Consider the following 27,684-nt stretch of genomic DNA (forward strand, 5'->3'; position numbering starts at 1 on the left):
ATACATTATAATGCTGTAAAGGAATAGGTAAGTGGTGACATTGTATGTAGAATATGTCAACCCTAGTCTGCCTGCCTGCCGAAGCTTACTAGAATCATATAGAATATCACACTGTAAATTATTTTACTGCGGCCTGAGCATGAGCAATACGGAAAATGTAATAATCGTAATAGAAAAGGAATGTTTTATTTTTGTGTATGGAAAGTTACTGCTCTTACTTGAACACGCCGTATACATCGTGCGTAGAGAATAAGTGGAAGGACTAAATGAGTTTACGACTGGCGCAGCACATACAGCATTGACTATTGCGTTTTATTTATTTAACATATTTTATTATTGAAGTGAAACTTGAAACGTGAAAAAAATACCGTCACATTTTTCGGTTAAGCGTCACATTATTCCGTTAGACGCCATCTTTTTCTTGTCCCTACCACGGTTGATTCGAAGCCATTAATAACGATAACAATGATAGTAATAATTCTATTACAATTAATGAAATTCTGTAATAATTTTAGTAGTAATAAGGTAAAATTAAATAATTGTATTATTTGTATTCTTTTCTATGATAAAAGCCTTGTGTTTTGTTTGTTACTTTATCTTATTTAACTTTATTCAACCAATTTCTGTAAAGTTGCATATAGTAATAAGATCATAAAGAAGTTTAACTTCTTACGTGTGTACACTAGTATACGCACACATTTTTTTGAGTTAGGTAAATAGTACTTGGATACAGAAACACAGCTGTATTCTAAAAAAACAATAACTAAGAATAAATTTAACATTTACCATACGGATTTTATATATTATATAATTTTAAAGCACTCTGCTAGCGATTCTACTATTGAATTAACTAGTTTTTTTTATTTTCCTAAATTGGTGAATATAATTGGTAAAATGGCAACAGGCTCTGATGCATTTGGTTTATTAATGTAAATATTCCATGTCTTTTCTCCCAAATCAAATATACCTGAAAGATAAAAAAAATTAAATACAAATCATAATCGTCATTAGTACTTATATTAAGGCTGACGGGTTTTGTTTGGTCTAATACCAATATCTAAACTTTTTTTGGAAGGACTGGACATGTACCCACTACATGGTAAGTGATATGTATAGGTGCGTGCATCAAATTAACACGGGTACAACCGCTGTACACTTTTACGCAATATTCATGTGCAAGACTGTTTCAGTCCTCTCCTACAAAAGTTATATGTAAATAAACGATCCTTTATAGCTATTATTTTGTTACTTTAAACCTATGAACTAAAGTTAAGCCTTTCACAATACCTGTTAAGAAATACTAAGATCATACAAATAAAACCTAATATTCTGCTGTGGTTTTTTTACTTATTAAGGTAATAAAATTCAATAGAAATTCGCTCACCAGCTGCGATTGTCTTGATAATGGATTCCTCCTGTTCCGCGAACACTTGGAAGTCCTGTCTCGAAGTGTCTGACAGAATATTCTGGAGGTCTTCCCGTGTTTTGGGCTTCGGATGTTTGTAGATTGCATCTAACCGAGCGTTGCTACTGTCTATAATGGGGCCATCCACTTCCTTCAACTGTAGGCGGAGGTACCTGTGGATAAGTATAAAATTCATTACCAAAACTTGCAAACAATAAGATTCTATTCGTTTGTTTCTATTTTATGATCAATAAATAGTTCATGAAAATATTAGGTTAGCTGTTTCTATGACAGAGCGCCGCTTGAACTTTAACCTTCCACTTGACCCTTTACCACGAAGAGCGGTTCGAATCCTCACGACCAATCCCTTTCCGAGCGGCTGGAACCGAATATTCTGCCCGTATTGTCGTCCGCCGTTCCACAACTGAGCGTTTTTTAAGGTAGTTTCTGTCACGCACCATCGCTATGTGGAACCAGATGCTCACTTAATTGATTTCCGAAAAAAATCGATTTAGGTTCCTTCAAGAAAAGGGCGAACCATTTCCTAGACCGGCAACGCACTCGCGAACCCTCTGGTTTTGATAGTGTCCATGAGTAGCGGTTTCACTTAACATCAGGCGCGCCTCTACCACCGTTAGCCCCCTTTAAAAAAAGCTTCCTACTGCGTTAGCGACTTCAATTTTTATGTTTATTTTTGCAATCGATGTGGTTGAAACGTTGAACTGATGGCGCAACATTGAGTTTTGTCGCTATTGGATCCTACTGAGTACTTGTGGTACCTTATCGTCTTTCCTTACATTCTCACAGTACCGATTTTACACTACTTACTTGTTTGTATGAATTGTGACATCATTTTCGAACTTTTTAATATTCAGCAGTGACTTATCCCCTGTTAGATCTGGGGCCATCTCGACGTTGTAGAGGCTTCGTGTACCATCACCCTCAGTCCATATCATGTTCACTGAGCATCCATTGGCTGCTCCCAGACCCTGGTCAAGCAGAATTCTTTCCGCATCTTCTAAACTCTTTGCGGTCAATAAAGCTCGGGTGATAAATGTTCGCGCTAGAAGAAATTATATATTTATACCTACGTAATTTGACATGAAAAAAATATCACTCTCATTGGTATTGTCAAATCACGTAGTTATCAGCTCTTAAAAACTAATAGATTTAGGTACGCAAAGAAGTCTGCCACTTAAGTAAGACAAATAATAAAGTAATTTATTAGTACGTGATCATTGTTTTCATAAATAATTCTCAGTTCACCTGCATCACGTTTGATAGAGCGTAAGATACATGATAAGATAGTTCACCTGCTTAAATTATATCTATTTGCTGTCTATTTAAATAATGCCATGGCAAAAATTTCTAAAAACCTAACGTATACAACTATTGTAAAGAAAACTCTAGTACACAATAATCTCTCTGTGAGATTCGATCTGGGATTTTTCATACAATTAAATACCTAATAATTCTATTTCGATGGCGCATGTACACTCTTCATTTCTCAGTGTGGGCGCAAGTCTAGCTCAAGTTTTCCATACAAAATCTTATAATGTATTTCTAATACTACATTTATAACATTTGATATTTTATATACTTACGAGTGTTCCCTGGCTTCAGTATCATAGGGCTAAGTGTGTTTATGGAAAAAACTAGTCCATTTCCGTTGTATCCCATCGTGTATCCGGGCATGTGTCCCGCGTAGCATAACGATGCAAATCTTTCCTCAACGGCCTAAAGAAGAAATGTCTCACTTTTACACAAACAGGGATTTCTTTCACTTTAAAAGTCATAAACCAAATACCATTTTAATAACCTAAAACCAAAACTATTGGATCGATTTAAAAAAAAACATAACTACATTATTCTTGATAAACATAGGCTGTCATAATGCAAACCAAATATCCTTCTCCGCGAAACACTGCCAAGGTAGAGGTACTAATAATTATTGCCTTACCCCAAGATCTTTGTCCTCTTGAGTTGGTATAATATGAGCTGACATTATATAAAAGTGATTTAGTGTCTCACTGAATGCGTCCTCAGTATGAGCCAAAATTGCCTGAAAAAAATCAATATATTGAAATGAAATTAGTCCCGAAGGTTAAGGAAGGAAGGGAGGAAGAAGGAATTTATTTTTATCTTGCTTCTGTGTGATGTATTTCTCACATCAGAGAACCAAAGAACAGCAGTAGTCCTGGACACACTACGGAACGCTGTTGCCAATACACAAACTCTCTCGAGTCACTAGCTACTAATTGATATTAATAGTTGATTTGTTTTTAATTCGGTCGTGGCGTGATGTTTTATATTATTAAATGACAGATAAGCCAAAAAAGTTACTTCAAACAATTAGCGATACAATTTTAACGCAACAAAGAAATTGTCAATATTCGTGAGAGTGTGTTAATCCACGGGGAAAATCTAGTTAAATGCGTGCTTACATCGGTCGGCGTGTTTATTCCAATAGAACTGCATCCACCAGTATCGTTTCTCGGAATGTGGTTATCGTTGATGGTGCCAATAATGTCGTCCATTTGCAACAGGAACAACTGCAATTAATAACGTAATTATATCAGATATGGCTTAAGCTTTAGGGATTACAATTATAACGTAATGTGATGGGAAAATTCGGAAGCGTCATTACTAACATACGGGGAACTAACATTAGGTAGTGATAGAGCATAGAATAGTCTAGTCTATCAACTTTACTTTAGAGCAGTGTTGGCCTAGTGGCTTCAGCGTGTGACTCTCATCCTTGAGATCGTAGGTTCAATCCCCGGCTTTGCACCAATGGATTTTCTTTCTATGTGCGCATTTAACATTCGCTCGAACGTGAAGGAAAACAACGTGATCAAACCGGCTATCCTTAGACCCAAAAAGTCGACGGTGCGCGTCAGGCACAGAAGGCTGAGCACCTACTTGCCTATTAGATAAACTAATTATCATGAAACAGATACAGGAATCTGATCCAAACCTTAAAAGGTTGTAGCGCCATTGATTTTTTTTGTGATCAACTTTACTATTGATCAGTATATCTACTAGATTACTTAAATTTTTATGTAATTTATTTATTTTTTAAACGTTTAGCATTAAGTTTTTTATTGAATAGACTCCTCAGAGTCTTAAATATATGTTCTATGTTTTACAACTTCTGTATATCTTCATGTAAAAGCAATATATTTTTTACGATTAAAAATAAACTACATCGATTTTGTCGAGATGTCGTAATGATTGGAACGAGACTGTCAATTCCTTGCAATTACTGAGTCAATCATTATAAATCGTTATTGGTATTACCACATAACTAGCCTTTGATTCAGAGGCCTTAGGCAGCGTACCACATCGTTCACGTCAGCGCCCTTCCGTGGGCGGCGGATATCATACTAAAAGTCTGTGCCATTACATGTCCCTGAAGCAACAACTATGTGTGGGCTTCAGCTACATTTATCACAATGTTATAGAAAAGATTTTTAAAGTATTTTAACTAAATTCAAAATAATCTTATTACTATTTTATTGACTGTAAGATAGCGTTAAAACTATTAAATTTTTTAGTATGATGTTTGGATGAAAATCTATGCCAGATCTTCTCTATCTATCTATAAAACTCGTCGAAAATGTTTTAGTTTTACAAACACATGCTATAGTATGGTTAAAACAATGATAGTATACAAGTTATATTATTCTTTTTACTTGGGCATTGACTACAGAAGCGCGACTGCTTAGTGTGCCAAATCGCCACCAACAGTTGTCTTAGGCGGGATGTGTTAATATAATAGCAGAGCCTTATCCGCTCCCCGACATGCGATGCGGCGGTTGTGTTCGCCTCTCCACGTCCATTGTTAGTTTGTGAAGATAGTAGTTGGCACGGCAAGTATGCTTGTACATGCAGGGATGGATCACCATCTCTTCTATTGAACGCATGGACGCATGCTTTGACGCGTAGGCACTTTTTAGGTTCGGGGATTTAGTGAGCTCGTCGCGCTTTTACGCGACGGACAAAGGTTAAATTAAATATTTCACGTAACCCCCAAAAATGTTGGAGGTTCCTTCGTAAGTCCACTATGACACATACACATTTTGATGTTTATTCATAAGTTTCATAAGTTTGTTATGAATCTTTTTGCGTTATTCATATTCATGTACACTTTTTCATTTTCTGTCTTAATATTTTCCTGATCACTGTTCACATATGTTTTGATTGCTTTGTTTTGTTTCATTTGTTTTGTCTAAATAACGTATGTCTAATAAACATGCCTTATGTATTTTTGCACTTCTTGATTATCTTATCTAATCTATCGAAAGAGATAAGGCCGCCAGTTGCCCTCCCATTGATTTAATTATGTCAATCGTATTATATGTTTGTAACGAAGTGTTAATAAATACATAAAAGTTATTTATTTACAACGCAATTTCGAGAAGAAAGAATGACGTCATAGCATCATTAGATCAAATACCCTTTAAATTGTGTTGAAACTTTGAAACACGATTTTCTGATTTACTCCTTTTATAGAACTTAATTACTGTAATCGCTAAACATCGTCTTCATTGTTATTCATAAAAAAATATATTTACGGAATCAGTTACGGAAATACCAGCGAGCGTTATTATTAACTATTTCTTATCTTCTATTATTTATTATGTCTCATAACTATTTATATTATTTATAAAATTATATATTAAAATTAAAAATATGTATTAGGAGGCAACCGGGCAGGAGGCTCACCTACTTTTAAGTCATACCGCCGCCCATGGACACTCACATTGCAAGGCTCGCAAGTGCGTTGCCGGCCTATCAAGAATTGGTACGCTCTTACGTACGGTTCGGAAATACTTCAGTGGGCTGTTTCCACATAGCGGTGGTGCGCGGCAAAACACTCCTTACAAAACGCTCAGTTGTAGAACGACGGACTTCGAGGGGATACAGATGGTATTTTGTATCTTGCCTTGACGTGCAATAATGAAACTCTGCAGGTATAAGCCCGAACAACTCCTCTGAACACTGTCCATGGTAAAACATTTGCGTGGTGTACGCTATGATTTTACAAGAGCTCGTTAGAACCACCTAATTATTCCTGTTATTACACGAAGTCGTAAATTCTTTTGATTTGAAAATGAATATTATCCTAATCATACTAATTTTAAATCGTAGAAACAAATCTTACCACCCATAGTAGTTTTTGCAGTCATCTATGCATATAATTAGGAAGGAGAAGGGTGAATTCAGTGAACCAAGAATCGATTCGAAATAGTATTTGTATTTTTTTTTCTCAGCCTCAGCTGATGGGGAAATTAGCTGCCGGCGGACGTAACGGCGTAAAAAGAACACTTCGATGATACGAAGACCGAATGGCGCGTATCAGTTATCTGAAGCGACCCCGAAAAACACTGATTTGATTATCACACTGGCACTATTATCTTCGAGACGATTATTGGATTTAAAAAAATAACTAGACCATCGAAAAATATATGCGTCGGTACGCTTACGAGACATCGGGTTTCATATTATTTAAAAATCCTCTCATACAACGCCAAGGAGGATCGTTAAAATTTTAATGAATGAGTTCTTGGCATTATCGCTTTTAAAATCAGATATTTATAATCGAATATTGTTCTTTGTTGGTACCGGTTTTGCCTTAAAACCCTATATATGATGCGAAATTAACGTTAAACGTTAACGATTATTATTCTAGTGTTATTAAAATGTAAGATAAAAGGCTTCTATAATAGAATTTGGCACATAATTTTCATGGATGTCAATTTGTATGTCATCACACGTTTGAAGGGTTGTTGAAGACATTGTTGGGAGAGTTTTAAAAAGAGGGAGGTGAGAAGCGCAGAAAAATGCACTCCTTCAATTTTCGCATGTAATTTTACGTTCTTGTATACACATTTTTTTTGCAAGCACGTGGTACTCTTTAATAAACCACCAGCTATAATATCCAATATATCAAGAGAAACGGACACAAGCATTACAGCCTAGTGGCTTCAGCATGCAACTCTCATCTCTGAGGTCGGAGGTTTGATCCCTGGCTGTACACCAATGCACTTTCTTTCTATGTGCGCATTTAACATTCGCTTGACCGGTGAAGGAAAACATCGTGAGGAAACCGGCTTGCCATAGACCCAAAAAGTCGACGTGCGTGCGTCAGGCAAAACTACTTGATTAACAAATGATCATGAAATGATTTTTTTAATATTTAAATTTATATTCAAACATATGTACTGAGACACACCTGATAGAAAGGAACATCTGCTCCATCAGCGACGCCTTGCATCTCTTTCAAGTACCATGGGTAACGCTGTTTCATATTGGTTAAGGTTTTCTCGTACGCCTGCTTCCCAGTGTCAGTTTTATATTCCTTCTCGAAGTCCCGCAGATTAGCGTAGGTTGCTATAAAATCTTTGATGACTGATGAAAACGTGCGACCCTGTAAATTTTGTTAAGTCTTGTAAATGTCATATGGAGCAACATATTTCTATTTATATCAATGCTATATATAGTATTATCAGAGACAATTTTTATACAATATAAATCTTTATATCCATGCAATCTTTGATATTATCGAGCTCAGGACTCACGGTTAAACATTAAATGATACCGAAATAATTAAAGCAATAAAATTTTGTTAGTATTATGAATGATTTGTTATTGTTATCTAGAATTTTTAGGTAGAAATCAATTAGTACAAAAGGAGCTTTATTAAGCCATTAGTAGATAGTTAAGTCAATAACAATAGAATCGTTCACTACACAATTCAAACAACAATGGCGTAAAAAAAAATGTATAAAATAAATTGTAAGGACATAGTTTGTATCGATAGTTTTCCAGCGCACGCCACGTAATGGGCCTAAGTGTTTCAATGTTGTCTTCTGACACCTATTAAAAAACACGATTAATTTTAACTCAACCCAAGGTAAAATGACTAAGACCTAAATTCATTGAACCACATTGAATATAATCTTGATATTCGATTGAAATTTCCTTCATCTACAAACAATGGGATTGAGGAAAAAGTTTTATTTCTAATCAAGAAAAGCATTAGCAGTCTTCGCTCCGATAAGGTACGTTGGTATTGATTAACGCAGATTTAGTATCTATTCAAGACAAGGAAAACGTATTGTCTTCGCGATTTTGCCACTAATTCGGCGTTTATTCCAGTTTTCTGTCATTATGTGGGGACGAATAACTTGTTATTTACGTTTACAATACCACTGCCACAGTTTTTTGACAAGGTCGTCTATGGACGGCAGAAAATAGACGAAAATATACGCCTATTACAGGTTATAACAATATTGACTTATTAACAACAGATGGAAGTTAATAACCGGAACTTCTCTGAAAACATTTTTTTAGATCCGTTACTTTATTTGTATGTACCAAAACAAAGAAGGTATATTCACGCTGAGTATTAGCTAAGTTTCCTAATACGAAATTGTAAAGACCATTCGTTGTAGTAATTATTTATATCAAAACAATATTTATGCTTTTCTGTTTCTATATCCAGTTGTTTCAGCACATATTAATTAGAACATAGAGGCAAATACTGTATTAGTGCATAGCCGGGATTATTATGAATAATGTTTATGTGAATTTCTAAAATTTAAGACAAAGACTTACCACATCGTGACCGACTTCATAATGAGAGCCTCTTAGATATATGACGGGTACGGCCCGACGTCTTGATGTATGCTCACACGTGCCTGTAAAAATGCATATTGTGAGCAATAAAAGAAATGGAATAAATATAAAATCGACTAATTTTAAAATATCCTTTAATAGGTCAATTTAACAAACTTCTTTTGCGAAATATGTCATTGTTGGCAATAATATTTCCTGATTAGACAATCATGAATACACACTCCGCTTATGAAAGCCTAAACATAAAAATCAACTAAACAGTATATATAATTTTCTTAACCTACATATTAATCATAAAAAAATTAAAAATTTTGGTCCCTGTGGAGGTGTGTCTTTAACGTTGGTAGCAATTCCTACCTGTATTGCGATACTTATTCGTTGAGCGAGGAAAACACGAGCTCTCGGTTACTGATACTATCTACCAGGTGCCAACATAAATCTTAATCTCTCACAGGGAACAGAATCGAACATGGAGGAAGGAGTCTTGTACTCCCAACATAAATTATGTGGAATATGAATATAAAACGAAAATTAAAACAAATTTAAAAAGTTGGTTCGTGATATCACCCCTGACACCCTTCAGGCCTTACGGACAAAACATCCTCCAGCTCCAGTAAACCCACATTTTCTCGACCCACCAACAATAGGGCAAGCCTGCCTACTAACTAATAAAGATATTACGGATGCCATTTTATTTTTTAAACCAGGTTCGGCTGAAGGTTTGGATGGAATCTCAACCCAAGATTTGAAAGACTTAACACCGCATTCTGTGGGTGATGCAGGCGAGCATCGATTGTAAATTCGATCACTATTTTAATCAACTTTATGTATTTCGATAATGACAATCGACATGTACCGGAAATATACAATTATCTTCTTCTCAGTTACGCTGACCCAACAAAATTGTTATATCAGCCTAATGAACTGTCCTCGGAAGTAGGTTCTCCTTTTGGAATCTCCCAGATCTTATGACACAAGTAGACGGCTTAGTATAAATTAGCTTAGAATCGATTCTTAATATACAGCTGAAGGTGCAATCTTAGACCAGAGCTTTCCCTACCCATCCGTTATGGTGGTTTAAGGATTCGCTAAACTTCCAGTGACGCTTTACCAGCCTTCCTATCTTCTGTCCATCAGCAAATCATAAGTAAAATTTTAAAGGCATCCCCTTCAAACTTTGAGATTTCTAGCTTGGAAGAAGCTATAAACGCTCTCTTAATTCAAGTCCAGGTCAAAATTTTCCAGTTTCTCCTAATTCTTGCTGAGACGACATAAACTGCAAATTGACTTGTGACAATCTTTTGAGCTGTGGTACAGGTTCGGCGCGTGCTAGGCTTCTGGCCATGGGTATTATGTATTAGTATGGCCGTGGGCGGGTAAGAGGCCGGCTATTGGTTTCACGCGTACCCTGCGTCAAATACAGGAATATTTAGCCTTACACGGTCCGAATCGCAACCTATCTACGGCTGGAAGTTACTAGCGCATGAAAGCTTTTTAAGGAAGTAAAAAGTAGAAGTTAGGACTGTTTTTAATAATATTTTTAAATTATTATAATATATTTTTAAGGTTTTTAGTTTTAGATTCAAAGAATGTTATTTTTACGTCGCTTAATTAATGTAGTATTTAGATAATACCTATTGTAAATTAGGTATTATGAATAAATAAATATAAAACATATAAGTTTCTCGCATTTATAAACATTAACTATTTCTTTTATCTTCGTGTGAGCCTAATGCCAATTTCTGTATGTCTTTCAAGATATTTTATTTTATAGACAACAACACAACATGTCTTCCGCTACTAGCTAGTTGATAAAGCGGTTTACGTTCTATCTGTCAAATTGGGATAAGCATATCATGACTGTTGTAAAAGAATCCGCATAATCCGCAATTCTTTGAATAACACTGAAAGTATAGATTATATATTAAATACTTTAAACTATTTTAAATGTCCTTTAAGTTAATACCTATACGGAAATGACTAAAATAGATATGTCATAATTGCGGTGATTTTTTTAAGCTGAACTGTCGAGTAATAAAAGCGAGGCAAAACTTTATTTTATCGTATAAGTTTTTTAGTAATAATAAATGTTTTATGACGCTTTAAAGGTTAATCGGTTACATTTAGGTCAGTAGACCTTTACTACGACTGTTTAAGACCTAAAAAATCTAAACTGTTTCTAGTGTTTACAAGCTATATAATTTGTCCACACAAGTGAATTTTTGACCTAACTGTGAAAATTCATTGTACCAGTTTCTAGACTTAAAAAATCCGTGGTGACGATTTGACAATTAACACTAGTCCCATTATCTTGGCCCATTTTGACACTCCCATACATAAAATAAAAAGAGATTTTTGCGTCGGCTACCTTTATATTTATTTAAAGTTTACCTTATTCTGAATAGCCTCATTCATAACCCGCAACCGTTATTATTTCAAAGGGAAATGAACCCAGAGCTTGTTAAAACAATCCACGGAATTAAATTCATTCATTAAATAAAAAAATATTATTATTATTAATAAATAAGATTAAAGGGGCTTTTGGTCGAATTCCGTACTGGTATACTTTCAAATGTTTTATCTTATTCTTATCATTATTTATGTATAGCTTTGAATAATTCAAGCGTTTGACAAATTGAGTCATATTGTATATGTATATTATTGTTCCACTCATAGTAATATTAAATCTTTAAATAGAACAATGATTATGTATCATATTACATGTATCAAACTTATTGAAACATTCCATTAAGCTTATTACACGAGTATCTAATAAATATTTTTTCTTAATAACTCCGTTTGTTCTTTGGGAAATAAAACTAAAGAAATAAGAGATAAAATTGAGATAATTTGAATGTGAACAAATTATATTAAAAAGTTGCTGCTATGCTAATTAATATATACGTAAGAGTATTATTATTAGGCCTAATATATTTTATAAGTGTGTTTGTGTGTATAAAAGGTCAGTGGAGCAGGCACAAACAGGTTGCTGTATGCTCCGTTAATATTTTTAAAAGATTACCACGATGACTTTCTATTAAAGTATATTTCTATTAATTATTGATGTCAACATTAGGAAACGGTGTTCATCAAAAACCAAAACTGTTGTACAAAGCTTTAGATGTATACAAAACAACGTTAAATTTTTGGACCTTGACTGAAGTAAATAATATATATAAAAACCTGATATGGTTATATAATTGAAACTACAGCGTAATATTTTACATTAAGGCTTTTACTATCTTATATTATACTATAATGAACATGGCAATGGGTTCTATTATAATGAGCAACATTGCTGTGCGAGCTACGTCTCGTTATACTTTGTTTGAAAAATAGTAAGTACATGAAATATCCTAAGATGATCTATCCGATTTTTTTGATATATTCTGCCAAAATACCTATTGTATTCGCTAAATATTAAATATAAATGAAATTCGCTTCGCATATCAAACTTATTACAATACCGCAAGTCTCATTAATAACAAAAAACATTTTTTTTGCAAATTGTGGATTCCACCTAGGAAAGCATGAATCGCGATGAATAACTCAATTGATAATAAACTCATACAATTAAAAATAAATCTTGAAGATGCGTGGTTCAAGCTATATTTAGCATTAAGCGTTACCATTTCCAAGAGGTTTCTAATTTAGAAACTTAATAATGTTGTACTATATTTTTTGCCTAAAATAATCCATAAATACAATTAATACATTGATATTATGACATAGTTTTCATATCATTAAAATTCTACTATTAGTAATTATCGCATTAGCATTGTTTGAAATTACCATTTCGTCCTCTCATAGCAACGTCAAGGCCTGTAATAAACACTCGCGGTTTTATTATTCACAATCACTATGAAAACATATATTTATTTTTTAATTGTCAGTTTGTGACAAAAGCGCGAACGTTACTGACTAAACTAAAAATGATCACTGCATAATATACTACGGCCGAAGGTACAATTTTTACGTTCAAAGATACGTTAATGACACTCATCAAATTTTTTAAATTTTAATTTTTTTTTATCACTCATTTAAATGAATAATTTAATGTTACAACGGTCTGATGAATAGATATTTTTTTGTATGTTTAAGCATATACTAATTACAACGGCAACAATTTTCTGTATCAGTTGAACATTCGCGTCCTTCATAATGATTACGAGCATTATCAACACGTCGTATATAATCGTATTTTTTTACATTTTACTCCTTAAAAGCTATTTTTAGTTTTTGCGGTTATTTCAATAGGCTGGGCGAATCGAATGAATTGTTAATTGAATGATTTATAAATGTCTAATTAAATTGCATTATCAATACACGTAACTGGGAGCCATCAAAATTCTACGTGCATAGACTACTCAGTTACTATTTTCATTTGATAAATTTATTTATTTATTAACACTACGTTGCATTACAATATAAAAATTTAACATAATTAAACGAGAAGGAGGGAAACTGGCGGCCGCAGCGCTTTCGAGCGATCTCTCCCAGGCAACCACTGTGAGGAAGAAATATTCTCTTTTCCTTGTCCTTTCAGTAACTTTATACCTTTCAGTAATTATTTAATGGACATTAACAAAAGAGATCTTCAAATTGAATACAGTACTTGTTAGTTGTTATATTAGTAGTATCCAACAGATCGAAATTAATAATTGTAAAGTTTTTTTACGTAGCATGTCTACATTTATTTATTTCTTAGTGACATTTAAAAGATTTTGTTAATAACCCTGAGCCAAACTTAATTATGATAATATTACCCACATTAAAATGTTACCAATTTTCGTCTTAAAAGCATTTATAATTTATTATTATTAGTGATTTAATGTTCATTTTGCTACTTAAGTGTGCATTATTACTAATATAATTCGCTAAAATTTGTATGTAAATGTTTTCTACAAAATATTCTTGTTACTGCTGATATAACGCGGGTAGCTTTCCTGCTCCTAATCCTCGGAAATACTACTAGTGGATCCTACAGGATAGACTACTAGCATTAGCAGCTACTAGATCCTGTAGGATCTCCTACTAGCATTAACAAGGATGTAAAACTTCTCAATCTTAGCCACTAAGGCCTACGGGCCCGCCAGTAAATGGTTAGACTGATCGAGGGTATTCCCTTTGTGTCGGAGGAAGAGCAGCTCTTTTTTTCCCCCACATACTCGACATACATCGTTGTTTGCAAGCCCAATGGTAAACCGCTACGTGTACTTTGAAAACCGCAGAGTGTATGCTATAAGTACCAATTGTCAGGAAGAACTGCCCATATAGCAAATAAAGGTTGGTACCGGGAACAAATGTTTTAGTTAGTGACCAATCCGCGGTATGGATTGCCAAATATAGGTGTTGAGACTTCTACAAAAACATATCTAAGTTTTTTTTAATATTACATAAACATAATACAGAAATATAACACAATAGATATAATTAAAAATTAAGGAGGGCATCTGGCGGCCATATCTCTTGCAAGCGATCTCTTCCAGGCAACCAGTGTGAGATTTTTTTTTAAATTAGATAAGGCAAGCGCGAGAAGTGTGAACAACATTCTTATTTAGACAAAAATTATATATTTTATTATTTATTATCAAGGGTATTATGTTCACAATGTAAATTGTTTGTATAATGATAAACTGTGATAATTTGAAGGCAAAACTAGACAATGTATATATTATTAAGTTCCTGTGACTTCGTTTGGAAAAATAGTCAGTTAAAAGTTTTAGTGTATAACAGGAAGAAATTTAGCATCGGTTAATAATTAAATAAACTTTCTAGTCTTCTAAATAGAGTTGGAATATGAGTGTACACTAGCATACAATCCTCCTTTTGCAATATCAATATATGACAGAGCCAGAATCATCGTTACATGGCATACAAAGAGTAAATAAGAGGATAATGTGAACTAGAAATATTTAGTAAACCTTCATGCTTTGTTTAGTTCAGAGATTACATAATATTATTCACTTACATTACAAATACTGTTCGTCATATAATTGTATCAATAATTTTACAGGGCCTCTGGTTACCCGCAAAACCGACATGTTTGCCCTATGTGGAACCAGATGTACTGGAAGTATTTCCGAACCAATTCGTCTTAGGGTCATTTAAAGAAAGAGCGTACTAATTATAGGCCGGAAACTCACTCGCAAGCGTGGCATAGAGAGTGTCTATCAGCGGCTGTATACATTAGGATCAGTTGAGCCTCCTGCCCGTTTGCCTCCTTTCCAATATAAAAACAATTAACGGAGGGGCTAACATACATGGTTTGAATGAATATATATATATGTGTGTATACAAATTAGATGCGCTCGAACTGCCATAATTAAAATTATCGTATTTTCATGTAACTCTCAATTATGCAATTTTTTGTTTAAAAACGCGGTAATATGTTGTAGGTAAGCTAGTCGGTAGTAATGAAAATAGTCTAAGTGGGTGGTAATTCTTGAATCCAGTTTTCAATAAAATATTTTGCTTTAGTGTCGAATGACTTGGCCAAGGTTAGTTTTGTGTTCGTCAAATGTTGTTTCTTTGCAGGTTTGTGGTCAAAGTATACAATGACAAGTCGGCATAGAGGTTCTTCATAGCGTTTGTTTTTTGCTGGCTTGACAACCTATAGTAGCTTGGTGAGAGAATTATAGTGTAAATTTCTATCATTAATTTAACATAACCCTAAACTTTGCTGGTAATATTTTTAAAGCATGAATATGAATGCTTTAAATTATGTATAAAATTATGACAAAGAAATGAAAATTCGTGTGTACTCCTCACTCAAAGGCCGGCAACGCACCCACTAAAAAGTGGTGTCTATGGGCTGCTATGGCGGCCTATTTTGGGCGTCCGGCAGGCTCGTTTACCTCCCTATTATATATTTTAAAAAAATACATTGTGGGACTATTACCTTGACTCCTTACCTTGTGTGACTCTGAACAATGAAGTTGTGTGTTAAAATCTAGGCTATGCTATTTTTATGCGCATTTTACACTGGCTTGAGTGGTAAAGAACATCGCGAGGGACCCGTGATCCCTATATCCAAGAGTGGATGTCGTGGGAGGCTTATCATCTGCCCGCCAAAAATCTGAGGTCAAGACCAATCTTTGTGGTGCCGCTGGTAATGATATCTGTAATATAGATCGTTATAAACTTTGCGCAATATTTGCGACACGCCCAAAATTTATTATTATAAACGTTAATTTTTATGGCATTTTCAAGTTCGGTGGGCGTGATACAACCCAATGTAATTAATTATATATTACATTATCAATTGAAATAGTAAGTTTGTATAGAACATAATGGTTACAAGAGAGTATATTTGGTACGATTGTACATATAATAAGCCGTTTTAACCCTTATTAAATATATTGAATTAAAAAATCCTTTAGGTCTCAAAACTAAGTTTATTTAAGGACACGGTGCTTCCTCCATAATGTCAATATACAATTATATGTTTATCTGTCTGATTTAACAGAGACAAAAATGCATAATTGTATATAAAAATTGTGGTCCAGACTAATACAAATACTTATATCAATCAAATATACATTATTTACAATTTTATTAGGCTACGTAGTAGTAACAATAAAATCGTATAAATAGAAAATTGAAAAAAAATCAAAACGTTTGGTCTTTTGTACCTTCAACGCTGGCTGCATTTTATCGCGATGCTTATTTGTTGAGCTATGAAAGCACCAGCTCTGGGTCTACCGATACTATCTACCAGACCCCAACTTGAATCTTTAATTAGCGCCTATGTACTTGAACCCCACGACTCAAGAGTATCTATTCTACTCCAAAGGGAACAAAAATAAAGTTGGAGGAAATACTCAAGCCGTACAAATACTTATAATTGTTATTTTGTTTTAAATAAACTCGTAAACTTCTAGGGTTGATAAAAACTGACTTAAAAAGAATTCTCGCCTTTATAGTAAAGTCATTCTTTGGAAAAATAAACTTGTTCCATGCACATAAGGTCGTATTTTAAACGGGAGCGTTCATTAAACAATACAATTAGTGGGTTCACCTATTTATTCAAGGTTCTAGTATACGGAATACGTATTTGTTTATTCGAAAACCCTTTAAACCCGAACAGATAATCGGGTTGAAATTTCAATAGATGGCATTTCGAGTCTTCTAGCAAAATCTTAGAGTAAAATTCAGACTCTCAGGTGTAACTCCCGCTGTCATATACGTATTTAAACGTTCATCATCATCATGTTCCTAATTTTTATTTTTGTCTTCTCTCTTTTGTTATGAATTGAACCTTTTTTACTTTATACTCGTTGCTAAATTTTATCCACCACTGGGCAAGAGCACTGCTTTTTAAATGCGGTAAAAAAGTAACTTAGCGATATAATTCTTGTGTACCAAATTACAAACCCATATAGTTGGTGACATTTCCGAATGAAACTATTCATGGTAATCAACCAATACAATGAAACACTATATTGGTCAAGGTTCATATCAATACTAATTAGCTATTCGAATACAATGTTGTTAATAATTGATTTAGGTCCTGACAGTATATTGAATTTCTATTAGCACTGCGTTCTAGAAGGCCTTTCATTTCCGCTTATTAAAACTGGTTTATGTGTTAATTGCATACTAATTACTGTTTCTATGCAATGATCTAATGTGTATTCTAGAATTGGCTTTTACAAGGTTCTTTAGTGGATACATGGCAAAGGCGAGAACATTTTGCCGGAGCCGATGTGTAGCCGGTAATTCTCAATACCTCGGCTGTACATAGGGAAGTGCTTATCCTTATGGTAATATACGGTAGTGAATGTTGGTTGTGGCAGATGGTATGTGTTTAATGCTGAATGTGATTTTTTTTTTACTTATATAACTTTAATGACGTTGTGGTTTATGACATTTTCCTTTGAATAATTGTAATGTAGGGGGAGGGTAGAAGTTGCCTTGTAGTTTTGCGAACGGACGAAGTCTTGCTCTTTCGCGAATTTTGTTAACGTTTTTGACATTCATAAGCATGCGCTAAGACGCATCTAAACTCAATAAACGTATTTTGATTTTGATAAGTAATAGTGAGATACTTGAATATTGTAGGTTAAAAAAGGACAAGACTAAAGCTCTCATAATCGACGAGCATGCATTGTCATGTAAGAGAATGAAGCGAGAGAGTTACGCCTGGAGCAAGTGAAGATCAATAAATTGTTTTTTTTACAATATTGTTTAGATGCGATCGCAGTGTTGAGCTAGAGGTGTGACCGTACGCCTCGCAACCCTGAGGTCTTGCGTCCGAATCACGGCTTTGCATCAATGGTATTTTCTTTCAGTAAAGGAAAACATGAATGGTGGGTAAACCAGCATGCTTTGGGCCTACATATTGACGACATATGTCAGTAGGTTCTTCTTAAGAAAACAATATGATCATGAAAAAGATACAGCAATCTGAGGGTCAGAGATTGGGTAGGTTTTTTAATGTATTGAATTCAATCTAGCGATTTTAAATAACAAATTATTAATAGGAGGTTTAAACTATAATAATAGTATGATGGCTATGACGGTTACCAATACTACGTTGCAATTGAAATGAATTATTAAAAATATTACAATTGTCTCCGTTGTTTATTTTTATGTATCAGGAGGCAAACGGACAGTAGGCTCATCTGATGTTATATGATACCACCCATGGACACTCACATTGTAAGTGTGTTGCCGACCTTTTACATTTTCCGTCGGGAATCTAATAAAAAATATTTTCTTAAAAAACGACTACAGCTCGACTCATAATGAACAACCTTTAAGGTGGATAAAATTTTAATGCCTTTTAAAATTATAAAGTTAACAGGCAAGTTAGCCTTTTTGCCAATATTCATAAATTAGCAGCGTTTTTTACTTTATCACTTAGGGTAAGACTCACAGCCCGAACTAACTCCAGTATGTCAAAATTTTACTCAAAACCAATAATAGGCGTAACTCATTAAATTATCATTGACATTGAAGTGTAGGGCCAATACTATATATACCCTGATCCGCTTTGGATTACATAATTGACAAACATAATTAAATCTATAAATGTTTTTAGTTACCATAAACTATTTATCAAGAGCTCTCTACTTGTCTCATGGTGTTCTAAGAAGAGGGTATCCCACCACTATAACCACTATTAGAATGGTGGCATCATTATTACTTCGATATTCGTATACCGTAATTTTCTCTTTGTGTATTTAACAAAGGAAAACGTGTTAATACCGTAAAAAGATATTATATGCTTCGTAGGTGATAATGTAATATGAAAGGCGAAACGATTCCTTTGTGATTGGTCCAACAGATTGACGTGCCGTGTCGCGTGTCTGACATTGGAATAGAGATGCTGTTGACCAAACACAATGGAGCACTCAATCTTTCTCTATACATATTTTCTACATTCTAATCCTTTGGTCAGCCGTATGCCGGAGCCCCTTCCAGGCGCCATAAGAGCATTTAAGACAATGTTTTGTTCCTAAATGTTTAGTCGAAGTGTTCAACAGGAAATTTGTCTTTCCTTCGAAACGTGTGCAAAAGCAACGTACATAGGGATGCGTTTTCTACTTAAATAATGATCTAAATTATGTTTTAGGTTTAAGTTATTTGCATATCCGTGTTTATAAGTGGGATGAATTTTGATAATACAGGTTACTAACGCTTAGATAATTATCAATATTGGCTTTCCTGTTGGTCTATATTTAATAGAATTTATGTTAAAATGCAGTTGTTTAACGAGGTTATGCGATCGAAAATTCCGATCAACTTGTGTGATATTAAAGCAATTAAAAACTAAGGTCGGCAAGGGTATGGAGACATTTTTGGGTCGTTTTTATTAAATCAAAATACTAATAAAAATTTATATACATCAAATATAGATAAGTCTTCGTTACCCTTGCAGTACCTTACACCCAGCCACAAGTAGTTAGTAGTTGAGCGCGAGTAGTTATAAGGCTGGACTAACTACCAAAGTTACATTAACTTAACAGACTTAACCATGTGTAATTTAAATCGGTTGTTCGGTGACAGATTAAAGATTAAATAATATGAATTTTGCTTAGTAATTGTCCCCGCGACCGAGACGAAACGAATTATCTTATCGTGATGTTTTTACTCTAGCCTACTTTTTTACTAGCTACATATTGATCACTTTTCTAGGCTACCCCATAAAGACTTTTCACCTTCCTCAGTGTTAAAGGAATAAATAAAAAAATATTCGAATTGTACCACTTTGTCTTGTCTTTGAGTTTTGCGTTTAGCAACATACTTTGCGATACATTTTTATTTGTATAGACTATTTAAATTATAATGAGCCTAAAGTAGCTTCGGAGCTTTGGAGCTCTGCGCCGATGCCTTTCATAATATATATTACGGCGATGGCGATTAGAATATGTGTTCCTTATAGTAAGTTCCTTTTTAAAACAGCTTTAATCTACTAGTTCTTTAAGGTTTTTATGTTATGATACAGGAGGCAGTCGGGCAGGAGTTTCACCTGATGTTAAGTGATATCGCCGCCAAGGGCACCGCCAGTAAGCTCGCAAGCGCGTTGCCAGCCTTTTAAGAATTGGTACGCTCTTTTCTTGAAGGACCCTAAGTCGAATTGGTTCGGAAAGACTGCAGCTGGTTCCACATAGTGATGGTGCGCGACAGAATTTTTTTTAAAAAACGGTCAGTTGTGGAATTACGGATGTCATGGTGATACGGATGGTATTTTGTATTCTGCCTTGACGTTCGATAGTGAAACTCAAGTGCAGGTATTAGTCCGAACAATTACTCTGAATACTTTCCATGGTAAAAAGTTTACAGGCACCCACGTAAGTTTGTTTCTTACCTCTGAATTTTCATCCAGCCCCACAAAAGACTTGAGTAAACTAATTTAATCCAGTGGATTCTATAGTAAAATATAATACACCAATGTCGCATCACAGAGCAATTTGTTAGATTTTCGCACGAAATTTTCCTTACAATTTTTCGCTTTTCCCTCGCGGCAATATTGTGATTAAAAAGCATACAATGTGACATACGTAAAGAGATTGGGGTTATGTGTGATATATTATGTTTTTCATCGATAATTGTTGAGTTTTGAAGAAAGGAACACGAATTACACTTTTGCACAACTATATTTATAAATATTATTTAAAAAAAAATTTAAACTGTCATTGAAGCGAGCGCATTCAGTTTTTGAAAAACGTAATCAAATTTCAAGGATGATGAAGGGTTTTTATCATACATACAGTTGTTTACTAATCTGTGGTGTGGATTGAAAAACACATTTATGCCCACGCATAGAGGTTCTCATTACTCGGTTTGCAAAAAGTTTACTCTCAATAGGGATATATCTAAGATATGGTCTTAGGATATTACATAGATCATATTTCTGTAGCGCAGACGTCATAGTTATAATAACGTAAACAATTGGCCTATTAACCTAATAATGATAGCAATTAAGAAAAACATGTTTAGTTGTTGAACCGGTTTTGAAACTAATCCGTGAAACGAGGCAGGTCAAGTGGAGTTCAATATTAAGGACAAACTTTATATTATACTAGCATAGCATATATAGCATATATCATCTGGTTTAAACTGCGTTACAAAATACCTACTAAATCTTCTCTTTCTTGATAAATTAACCATGCAACATAAAGTTTTCTCAAACCAGGGACTCCTACAATTAGCGCATTCAACTAAGTATTCGGTTATGGTTTATGGGCTCAGTTTCCGCATTTACACGCTCAATAGGTATTTGTACGTAAAAGTATTCGATATTATAATATTATTTTATCATACTATTTAATATACATTCAATTCTAAAGGTCGACAGAAAACTCTGTAGTCGAATTTGCTTAAAAAGTAGGATATTATTTGAAAAAGTTTTATATAAATAATTCCAAATATATTCGAGTAAAAGGAATAAAAAGTCGTCGTAATAACAACATTCATAAATTTATTTAAGGCTCATAAAACTTTTCTGGTCTCTTTTTGTTACAGTATATACGCTGTGGTAGAAAGAGCGATTCTGTTTTGTTAATACATACTTTTTTTACATTTTTCACATACATACATCGAGATATGAGTAACGGTATATGAACATAATATCTGAGAATATTGCGTGCACAAGAACAAATATAAAATATACCAAGGTACAAAGTCTCTTAATTAAAAGAAAAACAAAGAGATTTAACATCGGACATGAACATACAGGTTATATTACAAATATATCCTTGGCACTAGTTAAAATGTTATCTTTGGAATATAACACGTATGGGGTAAACAAAGACAACTATTCCAGCAGTCCGCGTCTGTTATCTCATCAATTTAAATAGAAATTGGGGATTAGGTCACGTTAAGAACACGTAGAACAATAGCTTGTATGGTTATCACTTGCATTCGAAATTTTATTGATGCATTCAACTATGAGAGACTGATTAAACTTACTTCTAACGTAGCAAACGTGGTAAGCAAGTATTATTATTATTATTGGAATGTGTAATCGAATACATAATGGTTTTTTAAACGGTATTTACCGTAATTAAATAACAGGTATTAGAGGAGTAGGTTTTTCTTGACTTTTTGCCTTATCTGCATTTACTTTAAAAAATACCAAAGACACGTCGTATTGTCTCCTCCATCGACCCCTGGTGTTTTTTATATAACATTTAAATATTAATTTAATATTCAAACAAGTCGCGTTTGCATGTCCACTTTCCCGGAAAGAGGCCAAAGGCGAAAAGGAAATAGGACTAAAATCTCAGCAAAGAAGCCAATACACTGACAACAACAAAATCGAGAAGGTAACCCAAAAATAAAAATAAAATATCACTTATATGCCGCATAATTTAAATATTATTATAAATAAATCCTTACCGTACGCGAATAAAACAATTAATATTAGACGATACATTGCACAGGTATCCACTAGAGTGATGCACACGATAAACTGAGAATCATCATTAGTTTCATTCGTGAAAATTGTATAGTCAAGGTTACATTACAAAGAATCTGTGTAACTTAGTAGGAAAAACTACTTAAAGGAATATTTAAAATAATCTTTTTTATATGAAATAGTGAAAACCGTAAATGTATGAGTACAGAGGTTATAAATATTGTAAATTTAACCTTATCTAACCTTATTTAAATTGCATTGTTAAATTCGGATTACTGGCATATTGCTTTTTAAAATTTCCTTTAGACTTCACAAAATGAAACATTTGCCTTCTCCATGGTGAACTGATGACATGAATTCAATTATGGAAACTAAAAATCGTGCTAAAGCTGAGATTGAGTGATTCTCCATTGGCACGTAAGAAAGACAAAAAAGTTCGGAATCAATGTAATACTTTGTGACGTGATGCGAAGTCAGTTGAATGTGGCGACCCGTTCAAAGTATGAAAATTCCTAAAATCGCTTGGAATCCGTAAAACAACAGGAACAGCCACTTTCTGCTAATTTGAATCTTGACCTGCTTAATCAACATTTTTCCAGTCATCACACTTTTGATAAAAGCATTAAATCTCAAACTATTGCATCTCTTAACTTTTGTCCTACAACGAATATTCCTACTTTTTTGTTCCAGTCAAATGCAGAAGACGAAGTTCGTTCGAAGTTCGTTCCATTCGTTATGATTGCATTGGTCGGGATATCATCCTTCCTATTGTTGACATATTAACTCCACACTACTACTACTACTACTGGTACTAGCACACATTTTCAACACCTCCGTTTCCTCAGATGTTTTTCCTAATATCGGGAAATATTCCTACTCGTAAAATCGCTAACCCAGTTGCCTATTCTAATTTACGTCCTATTTCCATCCTACCTTTTCTTTCAAAGGTTCTTGAACGTATTGTTCACCAGCAATTAGTTATGTTTCTCAACAAAGTCCCTTCTTAATTCAGTTCAATCCGGTTTTCGTCCTGGGCACAGTACGGCTACTGCATTTACTAAGATTACAGATGATATTAGGCGTGGCATGGATTATAAAAAACTCACAATTCTTACTGTGCTTGATTTTAGTAATGCCTTTAATTAATTGTGTGGTTAGGATTTTTCATCCCCCTAAATGTTAAGGGTAAAAATAATTTTTATTTCTGGACATAATTTTTATGATACAGCATACAAAAATAGATACAATTTTACCCCTTTTCGATCAATACCTATTTCTAATTTGTTAATTAAAAACTTATGACTTGAAGTCGGAGGTTAATGAGAAAAATCACATTAAGGGGAAACGAAGTTCACGGAGGCAGCTCGTTATACTATATGAAGGAATCAGTTTCGATATTGATTATTTTTCTATACTTACTTAATCTATAAAAGAGTTAAAGATTAGACTATATCAAAAGCATCGGTTATTAAAATTTTGTATGTATCTAGCCCATGGTGATACCAAGTGTTTACGGAACTGTGTTAACAGAAAGATTTTATAAACGTTACGATGGATTAAATTGGATTTGACAACTTTAAAGTTCACAAGAAGGAATGCTGCACTAGCCTGATCTTCCTCAGCTTAACTTCAACCTCCAAAACTTACACAGGGTGTGGAGAGACGTAGCAGTCGTGAAACATTTCGGGAAGCGGATAAGTTATCGCATTGCATATAGAGTCATAGTTGGCGACGCCTTGGGGTTTTGATGGGTTAACACTGTGCTAGCGAGCCCCACATGACCCTCCGCAATACATTTTCTTTAAAAAGTCAAACGCAAAGCCTGATATAAGCCATATATATATATATTATATTTATTCAATTATTTAGTTTATGAAATTTTACAAACAGGTAAATGTGGTGTAAAAATCTTACACTCTGAAATACTGGCATATTAAATCACTACATAAATTTATGTTCATACTAGTTGTAAGGCGATTCCCCTTAATATGATTTTATTTATCGTTTTAAATATATACCATATGGAACATTTTTATATGCCATATAGATACTTTTAGACTTTCGGGAATTAAAACCACTATACTAAATAAAATTTAAAATTTCCTCTTAATAAGAATCTTCCTCTGAGTTCAAGGAATATATGAAATGAGAAATTTCTATAGGTATTAAGTATCAGAATCTTTACACATATGCGAAGAAAATTCATTTTGTTCAATTTACTTTTTTATTATTACATTTTTCATTTTGATATGACTATGTTTTGAGTTCGACACTCATAGTATAGTAATTTATGTTAATAATGTATAGAGATGTATAAGTTTCAACGTAAGCTGGCCTCCAGGATGTTTATCTTGTGGTTTTCATTCAGCCATGAAATAAATAATGTCGACGTGCGGGTACGGTGGGTAATATCCCAGTGACATTGTAATGTGTCGTAAAGATAACCTAACACAATATAACTCTCTCCTATTTATTATCGGATTTATTGCTCTCTACACTAAGGTTTTTTATCACTTTTAACAATTCTGCTGGCATTACACATGACATGGCACTCCTAATGAGCAGACAAATTTCTGCTTAAATTCTCATCAAATAGATTGTTTCTGGTTCGAAATAATAGTTTCGTTTAAACCAGGATCTCTGAGTAACGTTATATCAAAATCAAAAGTTTTTATTTCAAATAGGCCTTTGCAGGCTCTTATGAATCGTCTAGTTGCACGGTTCCAAAAAGTGGGTCTCATGGAGAAGAACCGGCAAGAAACTCCATGGACACTCTTTACAACAATGGTTTAGCTTACAAAGACTCGGTTACAATAGTAATAATCGGCTGAGAAGTTTATATAATGCAAGGTATACAGAGATTCTATACAATGCAAAAGAAAATTGAGTTTTTAGTATTAGTGTAAAATGAGATACACACACTTGCACAGCGCAAGTTGCCAGGGAAGCCGCACATGCAGAGATGAATTAGCGCCATACATCACCATAGTCTTGGATTTTATAATACGCTTTTTTAATTAGGATTCCTTTGATGACGTTTTTGAACTTTTTAGTCGTAAGATCAGTTACACACTTCGGTAGCCTGTTGTAGAATCTGACACAATTCCCTCGAAACGATTTATTCGATTTTGTTAATCTGTATTTTGGGACTACTATTGTATGCTTATTCCTGGTATTTATAGAATGAATAACACTTTTGACAGTGAATTGATGCAATTTTTTACGAACAAACATGATATTCTCTAGAATGTAAAGGGAAGGCAACGTGAGTATATTAATTTCTTTAAATAATTCTCTCAGAGACTCGCGGGGGCCAAGATTGTAAATTGCACGAATTGCCCTTTTCTGGAGAATGAATATGGCATCTACGTCAGCCGCTGCGCCCCACACACATATATGTATACAATATAAATTTCGAACTCCAGCTGTGCATCAATTGATTTTACTGTCTAAGTGGATATTTAATACTCGCTTATACGGTAAACGATAACCTCGTGAGAAAAGTGGCATGACTGATGCCCAAAAGCACTACGATATGCGTCCAATTCTGAAGCCTGAAAAAACAATTGATTACGAAACCGATACAGACATCTGTTATCAAATCAGGATTTAACACCATTGATTTTTTATTACTGTTTTAACGTTTAATGTAATTATAGTTTTTCACAAAGTTCGGCTATACTTGACTTCCAATTAAATTGCATTTTTCGCTAGGTACCTTCTTTTCTTTATTGCTTCCATTCTGTAATTGTAATTTACGCTTAACTAATTACTGAATTAGATTTTTAATCCTATCTAACGTTAATCATTGTTGGTGTAAGCTTTTAATTGAACAAATTAATGGATGACCGTACTTCATCACGGCCTAACCGTACGGGAGTGTAGATTTATCACTATAAGAGATAACTGAGAGCAAGGCTCGGGAAGTTGGAAGATACTTGTATCCATTTCGTTGAAGGCAATGCAACATACTGACTGACTTAGACGTCGATCTATCAAGCGCCAACTAATTCTATTTCAAGTTGTCGCGTAGCACAACCATGTCTAACGTGACATCGTAGCCTGCATTTAACCAAGTGTAATGAAACTTAAATAACGTAATGTCCTTTCGAAAGAAATAAACGTGAACGGTGAATCTACTCTACTCCAGCGTGTGCTTTACGACAGAGTACAAACACTATCATTTCCGCAGTACTGTTTAATTATCACTACAATTAGATACGTTATCACTTACCTTGTGCCATATTCGTCTTGGAACTAGAACGGACGAACGAGAACTGCGCTCGTAGCCAGAGAAGCCTTACAGGCACAGCTAATTGAGTTATGGCTTATCTACTTAACTAGAATTGTAGAGAAATATTAACTACAATGTGACAAAAGAAGTATTATATATTATAAAGTGCTATAAATAAATTATTGCGCAGTGTTAGCCTAGTGGCTTCAGCGTGCAAGTCTTATCATCGTAGGTTCGTTTCCCAACATTTAAAATTAGCTCAAACGGTTAAGGAAAACATCTTGAGGAAATCACGGCGTGGGTTAGGCTCGTTTATAGATTGGCAAATGATCATGAAACTCAGGCCCAGACCTAAAAAGGTTGTAGCGCTAGTGATTTTTTATTTTATTTTACAAAAAACATTTTTACAAGTTATTCCTTCATGACATAAATCATTAAAATGTAAATATATCAATACATGATCTCGACATTTTTCCATCTCGTTCTAGAATCGTAAAATGTATGTTAAAAGTAATATAAATACTATGAACAAGT

At 34.1% G+C, this 27,684-nt stretch overlaps 1 protein-coding gene across 3 annotated transcripts; it reads right to left on the bottom strand.

Annotated features, from left to right (window-relative positions):
• Positions 1-578: 578 nt before the first annotated feature.
• On the bottom strand, positions 579-27,252 carry LOC123718519. Of its 3 annotated transcripts, none has more exons than XM_045675107.1 (9): positions 27,151-27,252; positions 9,029-9,111; positions 7,644-7,838; positions 3,850-3,957; positions 3,366-3,467; positions 3,010-3,142; positions 2,234-2,468; positions 1,385-1,578; positions 579-967 (listed from the first exon to the last, which is right to left on the bottom strand). In XM_045675107.1, the coding sequence occupies exons 1-9, from the start codon at positions 27,158-27,160 to the stop codon at positions 861-863; spliced, it is 1,167 nt and encodes a 388-aa protein (XP_045531063.1). In that variant the 5' UTR covers positions 27,161-27,252; the 3' UTR covers positions 579-860. The 3 variants fall into 3 exon arrangements, with proteins under 3 accessions (XP_045531063.1, XP_045531061.1, XP_045531062.1); XM_045675105.1 differs by lacking the exon at positions 27,151-27,252 and adding an exon at positions 22,898-22,953; XM_045675106.1 differs by lacking the exon at positions 27,151-27,252 and adding an exon at positions 12,842-12,957.
• Between the last annotated feature and the right edge of the window lie 432 nt (positions 27,253-27,684).

The sequence above is a fragment of the Pieris brassicae genome, chromosome Z (assembly GCF_905147105.1).
Source record: "Pieris brassicae chromosome Z, ilPieBrab1.1, whole genome shotgun sequence".
NCBI lineage: Eukaryota > Metazoa > Arthropoda > Insecta > Lepidoptera > Pieridae > Pieris > Pieris brassicae.